The 12,172-nt window shown below is 46.4% G+C and overlaps 1 protein-coding gene across 2 annotated transcripts in view; it reads left to right on the forward strand.

Moving 5' to 3' along the window:
- Positions 1 to 12,172, forward strand: part of LOC140187338 (C-Jun-amino-terminal kinase-interacting protein 4-like) — a 295,764-nt gene that overhangs the window by 33,841 nt on the left and 249,751 nt on the right. For both annotated transcript variants that reach the window (XM_072242530.1, XM_072242531.1), the window contains exon 2: positions 3,988 to 4,108. In XM_072242530.1, coding sequence (XP_072098631.1) covers positions 3,988 to 4,108 — 121 coding nt within the window. The remainder of the gene's footprint in view (positions 1 to 3,987; positions 4,109 to 12,172) is intronic.

Here is a 12,172-nt window from a genome sequence, read left to right on the forward strand (position 1 = left end):
GTCCTGGCCTTAATGTTGTGAGCAACACACATCAAAGTTGCTGGTGAACGTAGCAGGCCAGGCAGCATCTCTAGGAAGAGGTACAGTCAATGTTTCAGGCTGAGACTCTTCGTCAGGACTAACTGAGGGAAGAGTTAGTAAGAGATTTGTTAATGTTGTGATACTGTTTGCCAGATGGAAGCAGCTGGAACAGTTTGTGGTTGAGGTGACTGATGCTCCTGATGGTTTTCAAGGCCTTCTTTACACACCTGTTGCTCTAAATGTCCTCAATGGAGGGAAGTTCACATCCAAAGATGTGCTGGGCTGTGTACCACTCTCTGCGGTGCCCAGCGATCAAGGTTGCAGTTCCCATATCAGGCGGTGATGAAGTCAGTCAGGGTGCTCTCAGTGGTGCCCCTATAGAAGGTCTTGAGGATTTGGGGGCTCATGCCGAGTTTCTTCAGTCGCCTGATGGTGGGTAAGCTGGTGCTGGTGATGTGTCAGGCAGTTTTGAGTACTTGTTGTAGAGTCTTTCTGTCCACTGCAGAGCAGTTTCTGTACCAAACAGTGATGTAGCTTGTCAGGATGTAATCTACTGTGCATCTGTAGAATAACTTGTGTGTGGAAGTGCAAAGTCCAGCTCTCTTCAGCCTCCTCAGAAAGGAGAGGTGTTGGTACATCAATGTATATTTGGTGACATACCAAATCTCCTCAAACTCCTGATGAAATAAAGCCATTAGTATGCCTTCTTCATAATTGTATCAGTGTGTTGGGTTCAAGAGAGATCCTCTGAGATGTTGACACCCAAAATATTGCATCAAAAAGAGATTTTTGAGGTAAAATCAGAAACTGTTAGTTATAGTCATACTTTATTGATCCGGCAGTCTCTGTGGAATGAGACACATCGACAAGTGGTGTTGCCATAAGAAAGCAGCATCCATCACCAAGGATCTCCATCTTACAGGCCACACACTCTTCTCACTGCTCTGAACTGATTCCAGCACCTATGGGCTCACTTTCAATGCTCTGCAACTCGTGTCCTCAGTACTACTTTATTTATTTTAAATGCACCCAATGTGTTTTCTTTCACACCATTGGTTGTTTGTCCGTCTTTGTGTACAGTTTTTCATTGCCTCTATTATAGTTCTTTGTTCTACTGTAAATTCCAACAAGAAAATGAAACTCAAGGTAGTATATGTTGGCATAAATGCACTTTGATATTAAATGGATTTTGAACTTGGAAGAGTTCTTGTTCTAGGTAGAGGATTATTAGTCAGAACTTCAGTGTTTTGTTTTTCAGTCAAAATCAGATGAAGTTTTGATTTAATCTGCTACCCATGTTGGCTTCCAAAATCTAAAGTCATGCCTTCTGTCAAGTAGCAAAATATGTAGAAAATGAAAATTCTATTAAATTTTCTGTTTTGATTGAACTTCTGGCTTAGAAGTGGGCCACAGCTTACTGTACCATCTGGAACAATAATAAGGAAATGCATACTTTGCAATTAAATTACAGTCACTTGGGTTTGTGTAGTATACCACTCTTTTTTAATAACCATGTATCACGATAGCCCAAATGTGTTGATGTCTAATTAATCACATTTGGAAAATGATTTTGATGAAGTGCAAGTGGTTTGATAGTAACCAGCTATTTGCATTTATCAGAAATGAATCCCAGTATTTATTGGAATTTTGTTTCATGCAGAGATGTAGTGTATTAATTTTTGTGCAGTTGTTCTTTAGCTGTTATATAGAACATTGAAATGTATTGAGAAACTAAACTGTCTGGCATGGTAGAAGTGACCAGTGAAGAACAAACACCATCCACTGCATCACATGTATTTGCAATCTGAGGTTGTTTCATCATCTAAAAAAGATTGTAAATAGGAGATAAAGGTTCCAAATTGCTAGGAGCAAAACCTACCAAGTAGTCATAAGACTTTGAGAATTTCATTTAGAAATATTTTGCTTTGTCCAGATTGCAAGAAAAGCGTACACCTTGTGATCAAAGACTATTGAGTCATTGAAGATTTATGTAGATTATTTGCTTCCTTGTCAATGTGGCCAAAGTATTTAGGTTCCATTAGAGTTTTTAAAAACTTACCTATTAGTGCAGTGTTTTTTCCAATGGACAAAGAATGAACCTTGGTCAGTAAATGGAGCTACAATGTAGTAGCCATTACAGAGATTTGGCTATCACAAGGACAGGAATATTCCGGGTTGAGGTATTTCAAAAGGGAGAGGTGGGGTAGTGGCATTGCTAATTAGGGATAGTATCACAGTTGGAGAAAAAGGGTGCATTTGTTGAGTCTGCTGGTGGAGGGGGGCAATAACTCTATAAGGAGTCCCCCCCCACTCCCAAAGATAGGGAGACGGATTTGGGAAAGGTACAAAATAACAGGGTTGTTGTAATAGTGGACTTTAACTTCACTAGAATTGATCGGTACCTCCTTAGTGCAAGAGGTTTAGATGTTAGGTGTTTTGAGGGAATCCTGACATGATATGTAGACAGGGCAACTAGGGCAACTAGTATCTGGTGCTAGGCGATGAGCCTGGTCAGGTGTCAGATCCTTGGTGGGAGCACATTTCTTGGACAGTAACCATAACTCCCTGACCTTTACCATAGTCTTGGAGGGGTATAGGAACAGATGGTATGGGAAAGTATCTAATTGGAAAAGGGGGAATAGTGATGCTATTAGGCAGGAACTTGGGAGCATAAACTGGGAACATATTACTCAGGGAAAAGCACAACGGAAATGTGGAGGTTATTTAGGAGGCAGGGAATGGATGGCAGGGTGAAGGAACCATGGTTGGTAAGAGATGTGCAACACCTAGTCAAGAGGAAGAAAAAAAGTTTACTTAAGGTTTAGGAAGCAAGGATCAGACAGGTCCAGAGAGCTACAAGGTAGTTAGGAAGGAGCTGAAGAATGGATTTACGAGAGCCTGAAGGGGACATGAGAAGGCCTTGGTGATTAGGATTAACGGAGGCCCAAAAAAGAAGTTCTGCACATGTGTAAAGAACAGGAGGATGACTGAAGTGAGTGTAGGACCAATTAGGGATAGAAGAGGAATCCTGTGCCTGGAGATGGAGAAGCCCTTAAGGAATACTTTGCTTTATTACTCCGCACTGATTGAAGTGTTGAGCAAGATTAAAATTGACAAGGACGAGAGCGGAAAACGAAGGCGTGTTCAGTGCCATCTGCCGGTGTTTAACCAGTCTCCTCCTTGCTGCTGTTGGTGGAAGGTGCAGGAGTCTTGGGTCCCATGCTGCAAGGTTTGATTGCCTGGCGGCTCATGGGTGTGGAGTAATTTTCAGCTGTGGTTTGATGTTTAATGTTCTCTGCACTGAATGTGCTTTACTATTTTGATCAAGATGCAGAACTAGATCTATCGCTGTGGCCTACAGCCATTGGCATAGTGCTGAACTGACTGACTTAGTGGCTGTGGTCATCAGCTCCTCAACCATTTTATTCGCCTTGGCGACTCGTGGCTGTGGACTCACTTTTGGGGATTCTGCAGTTTGATGTTTAATGTTCTGTGTGTTATTTGTTCATTTTTTGCTGTTTGCATGCTTTGTTTTTTTTTGCTCATTTGATGGCCTTGTGTGGTGTTTTTCCTCAACGGGTTCTATGTTATTTCTTTGTTTTGTGGTTGTCTGTAAGAAGACAAATTTTAAAGTTGTATATACAGTATTCATACTTGAATAATAAATTTGAACTTTAATTATCAAAGAGTTCAGCAGCTGAGATTGGAATTAACAGCAAATAATATCTATCTGCTAAAAGTATTGGGATATGTTGATCAAGTAGTATCTCCATTTCCTGTTAGAGAAAGGCCTTTCTGATGATGTTCCCTGAATTATTATAAATTTTTAAAATTTGCTTCAGTCAATTTATTTTAAAACTTATTTTAAAACTTTTTTAAATCCTAAAATTGTCCGATGTAATTGAGGGTATTTGGATGGCAGGCAATCAAAAATCCTTAAAATATGTCTTTCCTCTCTTGCTTTAGAAATTCATAGAGTTTGAGGATTCTCAAGAACAGGAGAAGAAGGACCTCCAGATTCGCGTGGAGGTGCTGGAGTCACAGACTCGGCAACTTGAACTCAAAGCAAAAAATTATGCAGATCAGAGTAAGTAAACTATGTATTGTACTACTATTGTAATGTTAATGGGCTGGTGTTCAACAATTCTGCATTGATAATTCTATGGTAGAGACTAAGACATGCTTTGCCTTTTTACATCTTGTGATGTTCAAGGTGAGAGAGAGAGAGAGAGAGAGGCATTGATTGAGGGTGTTGTTGGGAATTACCATCAATTTGAGTAGTGAATACTAAATTCTAATATACTTTATGTAAAGGCTTCCTACAATAAAATCATGATGGCGTAACAGATCCTATTGTTGAGTAGTGATTCATTTGATGGATGGACGAAATGTCCATTTGACCTGGAGACAAATATTATTCTCTTCCATTTTCTGTTCTGTGGTCCAGTTTCAATAAATAACTATTGTTTACAAACCTTTTCACTCCCCCCTCAACACCCCCTTCCCCTTGTTCAGTGAGGAGAGAGTAGTCTCGATGATGTACTGTGATCCTAGAAGCACCACTAAATTCTGATGTGTAACAAATGGGCATAGATGAAGGGCCCACTCTCTTTTTCTTACCACAAATACTGGGGACTCAAAGTTCAAAGTACATTTATTATCAAAGTATGTATACTATATACAACTTTGAGATTTGCCTCCTTGCAGGTAGTCATAAAACGAAGAAACCCAATAGAACCCATTTTTAAAAAAAGACCATCAAGCACCCAATGTGTAGAAAAAAAACCAAATCTTGCAAACAATAAAAGTAAGCAAATAACTTTCAGAACTAAAGTTCATGAAAGTGAGTACACAGCCATGAAGCCAGTAATTATTGCAGCTGATTCAGGAGCCCATTAGTTGCAGGCCACAGCCTCAGTTCACCTCAAGCAATGAGCTGAACCAGCCTGTCCCTCACCTCTGGCTCTGACACCCTAACCTTTTCAATTTGGCCTGGTGCTTAAATCGTCCAAACCTTGGGTCATTCTTCACTCTCAGACCCAGGCCCTGCTACCTTATCTTGGTTCTGCTGTATCAAGTCGCCTCCAAGTCTGCTCCAGCAATGGCCAAGCATTGGCTTGTTCCTCACTGTTGTACCCAGGCGAAGCTGCCACCATTTGGCCCATACACGGCATGCCACAACTGTTCTGCACCTTCGAGACTTCATTTCACACCGCAAAAATGCCAGATCATACAGGCAGTTCAACAGCTCAACTTTGAAAGTGAAGTTACAGGTGATTGATTGGAGTGATTGTATCCGAGGAAAAAGTGTAATTAATACAATAACATTTTGTTTTGTTCGCTATCTGCAAATTTTCTTTGTGCTTCACCAGCACCACCTTAAAACTCCTGGTCATTCTGGCATTTTGTGCTTTTTGGTGGGGGGGATGGGTTACAGCTGTGTAAACTTTGGTAAGGTTGCATTTGTAGTATTGTGTGGAGTTGACACTGTGGCGACTCACTTTCTAGCACACACGAACCGGCTCACAATGGCGCGCGCAGGCAGAGGGCCGGCCCCAAAAGGGGCGCCAGGCCATCTTCACCAGCAGGGGGAAAATCCCGCGCGCGGAAAGGATCTGGGAATATGCATTCCCCACGGTAGTCCCGCCCAGGGAGGGCGGGAACAGGAAGGCTTTAAAGCAGGCCGCGAAGTTTGAATAAATCTCTTTCATCTGAACTCTAACTCACCGACTCCGTGTGGTTATTTTAGCACTGTGTGTAGCACACCGCTACATTTGGTGACCCCGACGGCCCAAACGATATTTGGGCCAGAGATGACCGACGCCGCATCTGTTCACGCAGTTTCATTACAGCTGCCAAGCTTTTGGCCGCTGAGACCCCATCTGTGGTTGGAACAGGCAGAAGCACAATTCCACATTCGGCAGATAACCTCTGAGTCCACTCGCTACTACTACGTGCTGAGCTCCCTCGACCAAGAGAATGCTGCACAAGTTGAGGAGTTTATACAGTCGCCCCCGGAGAACGGCAGATACACAGCATTCAAAGCCCTGCTCATAAGGACTTTTGAACTCTCACGGCGCGAACGAGCACGCCGCTTAATGCACCTGGATGGTTTGGGAGACAGGCCGCCGTCAGCATTAATGAACGAAATGCTGGCCCTGGCTGAAGGACACAAACCCTGCCTCATGTTTGAGCAGGCGTTCCTAGAGCAACTGCCCGAGGACATACGCCTGCTGCTGTCCAACACAGATTTCAGCGAACCCCGGGAGGTGGCGGCCTGAGCAGATGTGTTGTGGAATGCCAAGAAGGAGAGAGGGGCATCCGTCGCACAGATCACCAAGCCGCGTGCCCAACGACAGACCAGACCAGGCCCGGCAGCAAAGCCTAACAAACAATGGTGCTTCTACCACCAGCGGTGGGGCACAGAGGCCCGCCGCTGTGGACCTCCCTGCAAATCCCCGGGAAACGCCAAGGCCCAGCCGCCACCGATTGCTACGGCGGCTGGCCATCAGGACAGCCTCCTGTATGTCTGGGACAAGCAGTCGGGACGCCGATTTTTGGTCGACACCAGAGCGGAGATCAGCATTTTACCTCCAACGAGTTACGACACCAGCAACAGAGAACCCAGACCCACTCTGAGGGCCGCAAATGGCAGCACAATACGAACCTACGGCACCCGCATGGTGCGGCTACAGTTCAACTCCAGCCAGTTCACGTGGGACTTCACACTGGCCGCCGTGGCCCAACCACTCCTGGGGGCGGATTTTCTGCGAGCCCACAGCCTGCTGGTCGACCTGCAAGGGAAGCGATTAGTCCACGCCAAGACTTTTCAAACGTTCTCCCTGGGTGAAGCAAAGTTGCCAGCCCCACACCTGGACTCCATCACGCTGTCCAACGATGAATTCACCAGGGTCCTGGCGGATTTCCCATCAGTACTGACACCGCAGTTCACGGCAGCCATGCCCAGACACGGAGTACAGCACCACATCCCGACCCAGGGGCCACCCCTCCATGCCTGTGCCCGAAGGTTTCCCCCGGACAAGCTCCGACTGGCGAAGGAGGAGTTCAAGAAGATGGAGGAATTGGGGATCATACAACGGTCCGACAGCCCATGGGCCTCCCCCCTTCACATGGTGCCCAAGGCAACGGGGAGCTGGAGACCATGCGGTGACTACCCCAGACTGAACGAGGCTACAACGCCAGACCGCTACCCTGTGCCGCACATTCAAGACTTCGCAGCAAACCTGCACGGCGCAAGGATCTTTTCCAAGGTAGACCTCGTCCGGGGATACCATCAAATCCCGGTATATCCGGATGACATCCCCAAAACAGCACTTATCACCCCGTTCGGACTTTTCGAATTCCTCTGAATGCCGTTTGGTCTAAAGAATGCCGCACAGACTTTCCAGCGGCTAATGGATGCGGTGGGACACGACCTGGACTTTGCATTCATCTGTTTGGACGACATCCTCATAGCCAGCAGTAGTCGGCAGGAGCATCTGTCCCACCTCCGCCAGCTCTACTCCCGCCTGAGCGAATTCGGCCTTACAATCAACCCAGCCAAATGCCAGTTCGGACTCGATACCATCGACTTCCTGGGCCACAGGATTACTAAAGATGGGGTAACCCCGTTGCCCGCCAAGGTAGACGTGGTCTGCAACTTCCCCCGACCCAACACAATCAAAGGCCTGCAGGAATTCGTGGGTATAGTGAATTTCTACCACCGTTTCCTCCCCTCAGCAGCCCGAACCATGCGGTCCCTGCTCACTCTAATGTCGGGTAAGAGCGAGGACATTACCTGGGAGGAAGAGGCCGCAGCTGCTTTCATTAAAACCAAAGAAGCCTTGGCAAATGCCGCGATGCTAGTGCACCCCAGAACGGACGTTTCTACTGCTCTCACGGTGGACGCATCCAACACAGCAGTCGGTGGAGTGCTGGAACAACTCATCGAGGGTCGCTGGCAACTCCTGGCGTTCTTCAGCAAACACCTACGACCACCTGAACTCAAATACAGTGCTTTCGACCGGGAGCTATTGGCACTATACCTGGCAATCCGGCATTTCAGGTACTTCTTAGAAGGTAGGCCCTTCACCGCGTTCACAGACCACAAACTGCTTACCTTTGCGTTCACAAAGGTGTCCGACCCCTGGTCGTCCCGCCAGCAGCGACATCTGTCCTACATCTCCGAGTACATGACAGACATCCGGCATGTCTCTGGAAAGGGCAACGTCATGGCGGATGCACTTTCCAGACCTACCATACAGACCCTGTCCCAGGGGGTGGACTATGCAGCACTGGCAGAGGCACAGCAGGCAGACTCTGAGATCTCCAGTTACAGGACTGCAGTCTCTGGTTTGCAGCTCCAAGACCTCCCCGTAGGCCCAGGTGAGAGGACCCTACTATGTGACGTAGCTACTGGCCAACCCCACCCCGTCGTCCCAGCAGCCTGGCACCGGCGGGTTTTCGAGTCCATTCACAACTTAGCGCACCCCTCCATCAGGACAACCGTCCGGCTGGTCGCCAACAGGTTTGTGTGGCATGGACTGTGTAAACAGGTCAGTGAATGGGCCAAAACGTGCATGCAGTGCCAAACGGCCAAGGTGCAGCGGCACACCAAGGCTCCGCCGCAGCGGTTCGAACCCACCCACCGGAGGTTCGACCACATCCATGTGGATATCGTGGGGCCCCTGCCAGTGTCGCGAGGAGCGCGGTACCTCCTAACTATGATAGACCGGTTCACCAGATGGCTAGAGGCAGTCCCGCTCACCGACACCGCCTCCGAATCCTGCGCCCGAGCACTGATCGCAACCTGGGTAGCCCGCTTCGGGGTACCGGCCCACATTACCTCTGACAGGGGTACCCAGTTCACCTCCAGCCTGTGGTCGGCTATGGCCAACCTTGTAGGATCGCAGCTACACCACACAACTGCCTACCACCCACAGTCGAATGGACTAGTGGAGCGTTTCCACCGTCACCCGAAATCGGCTCTCATGGCCCGCCTGGAGGGGCCTAACTGGGTGGACGAGCTTCCCTGGGTCCTGCTCGGAATCTGCACAGCACCCAAAGAGGATCTGCACACCTCGTCGGCCGAGTTGGTGTACGGCGCACCCCTGGTCGTCCCAGGAGAGTTCATACCAGCCCCAAGGGGGCAAGAGGAAGAACCCACAGCAGTCCTGAACAGACTACGGGAGAGGCTCAGTAACCTGGCCCCCATCCCCACTTCACAGCATGGACAGAGCCTGACCTGCGTAGCCAAAGACCTGCAGAACTGTAAGTTTCTTTTTGTACGACGGGGCGGACACTGGGCACCACTGCAGCGGCCCTCCGAGGGGCCGTTTAAGGTGATCGGGAACAACGGGTCCACGTTCGTGCTGGATATTGGGGGGAGAGAAGAGGTTTTCACGGTGGACCGACTCAAACCAGCCCATGTGGACTTGGTGCAGCCGGTCCAGGCTCAGGCACCGCGGCGCAGGGGCAGACCTCCCAAACAGAGGCCGATCCAGACTGTGGACATTGGGGGAGGTATCGCCGGTTCTGGGGGGGTGGGGGGTTATGTGGCGACCCACTTTCTAGCACACACGAACCGGCTCACAACAGCGCGCGCAGGCAGAGGGCCGGCCCCAAAAAGGGCGCCAGGCCATCTTCACCAGCGGGGGAAAATACCGCGCGTGGAAAGGGTCTGGGAATATGCATTCCCCACGGTAGTCCCGCCCAGGGAGGGCGGGAACGGGAAGGCTTTAAAGCAGGCCGCGAAGTTTGAATAAATCTCTTTCATCACAACTCTAACTCACCGACTCCATGTGGTTATTTTAGCACTGTGTGTAGCATACCGCTACAACACTGCCTATTACAGGATGGAGACTTTGAAAATGGGTAGGTTCATCGGATAGGTGTACCCACAGAGAATATGTGTTGATCTTAAGTTTGCATTGTGCATCATTGGAACAGAGTAGAACAATATAAATATGTCGTCATTTATGTTCCTTCTGATAAACTTGGTCACACAAAATAAAATGTTACTTGATCTGCAGCCTGTCATTGACGTTGCTTTTGTTTTCTATATCTCTCACACTGCCACCAAAATATGCTGGTAAACTTGCTTTTCATGTCCCGATAAAGGGTCAATGACATGAAATGCTGGAGGAACTCAGCAGGCCAGGCAGCATCTAGGAACAGAGTACAGTCAATGTTTTGGGCAGAACCCTTAAAAATCTGCAGATTTTCCTTGTTAATGACATGAAATGTTATATTTGTTTCTCTGTCTCCATAGATACTACCTGCCATGCTGTGTTTCCAGCATTTTTTTTATTATTTCGTACTGAAAAACACAGTTGGTTCAGATACGTAATCCCAGGCAAACTGCTGAAATGCAGCCTGGTCTCATTAGGGATTTGGCTTAGTCTCAATCTGGAGAGGAGTGGATTGGAAACAGTCAGCTTGGCAGAAGATTTTAGGCTTGGGTTGCTCTCCAGAAACTTCATGTGATCACATTAACAGTAACTCATGAGAAAAGTGCCATCTATTGGTTGGGGTTCGAGCATGGGTAGTTATCCCCTGACACTATTTGAAGAAGATGGTGGTTGAGATTAGTTAGAATATCAAGCAGAGTTCCACTGCTCAAAGTGATTCTTCAAGGCAGCAAATGGATACTGAGCCACTGGGAGAACATTTTGAAAAGTAGTTCAAGGAACAGCAGGAGGTACTGAGTTTCTGAAGGGAATTTGAAAATTCTTTACTTGAAATGTTGGTGTGGCTGACATAGTGAGGTGAAAGAAGAACTCTGCAAGAGACTGGAGTCTCTGGAACAGGGATTTGTAGGGCTTGAGAAGTTTTGAGATGGAGAGGGATGATGCCCAAATATATAAAAAGGTGAATGAGCAGATGGAAGTTTTGCTGGTACACTTGTACATTGAGTGTTAGATGTACATTGGAACATGTTGAAGCCACGTAAAGCTCAAGAGATTCATCACATAACACCAATAAATACATGGATTCTATGATAAAAACAAGGGTAAATTGAAACATTTTTATCCCTTTTTTTCTGAACAAAGATAAAATATTAAATGTGTGTTGACTTGGTGACCAGTTGCTTAAATTTTCCACTAGCTGGGTATCTAGAACTACAGGTCATAAACTCAAAATAAGGAACTGGCCATTCAGAGAAAGAATTTCATCTCCTCGAGTGTGGAGAACCTTAGGTATTCTTTAACCAAGATGGCTGATGGCTCAGCTGCTAAATATATTTAGGATGGAGACAGATTTTTGGTTATTTGTGGAATTGGGGGGATGAGTTCAGAGCAGGTACTTTGGTGCTTGGGTAAGAGATTGTTTCCGTGGTGGAGTCAGCATTTGGTTCGAATTATTATTATTATTTGTGGTCTTGTATTTCACTATCAGCTGAAGAAGAAAGATTTGGTGATTATGTATCCTTTCAGAAATCATAGTGAAGCAACATACAAAGTATCTTGAAAATGGAAGTGAATAAACTATCTTTCTTAAAAAAAGACTGAATGAGAGGCAGAAATTGAGATAAGATTGAATGATTGCTTAGCGTTACAAAATCTCACAATTAAGGCAGTTTTATATTCCATATGTATGAGATTTTAGTCCATGTGGAACACTTCTTTAATCCAATAATAGTGCAAATTTAAGCAGCTATGTTCTGACACATCAATGGCAAGTGAGAACTGTAACTAACAACTCAATAATTATAAGTAGGAAAGGTTTTAGTGCAAGTACCATGAGCAATGCTGCATCATAAGCACTGACAAAGTACGAAGTAAATTTATTACCGATTCATTTCTTGTGGGAATACTCAATTAATCTATAGATCAGTAACCAAAACAGGATGAGTGAAAGATCAAGTAGGGTGCAGATGTCAACAAACTGTGTAAATGCAAATACAGTATAAATAAATAGCGAGAACATGAGCTAAGGAACTGCAAGGGTAAAAAGATCCTGATGGGAGTTGTATACAGACCCCCCCCCCCCCGCCAAAACAGTAGTAAGGATGTGGCCTACAAATTACAACTGGGGATAGGAAATGCATGCCAAAAGGGCAATGCTACAATATTCATGGGGAACTTCAATATGGAAGTAGATTGAAAAAATCAGATTGGTGCTGGATTACAGGAGAGGGAACTTCTAGAGT

Source organism: Mobula birostris, chromosome 24, assembly GCF_030028105.1.
Source record: "Mobula birostris isolate sMobBir1 chromosome 24, sMobBir1.hap1, whole genome shotgun sequence".
Classification (NCBI taxonomy): domain Eukaryota; kingdom Metazoa; phylum Chordata; class Chondrichthyes; order Myliobatiformes; family Myliobatidae; genus Mobula; species Mobula birostris.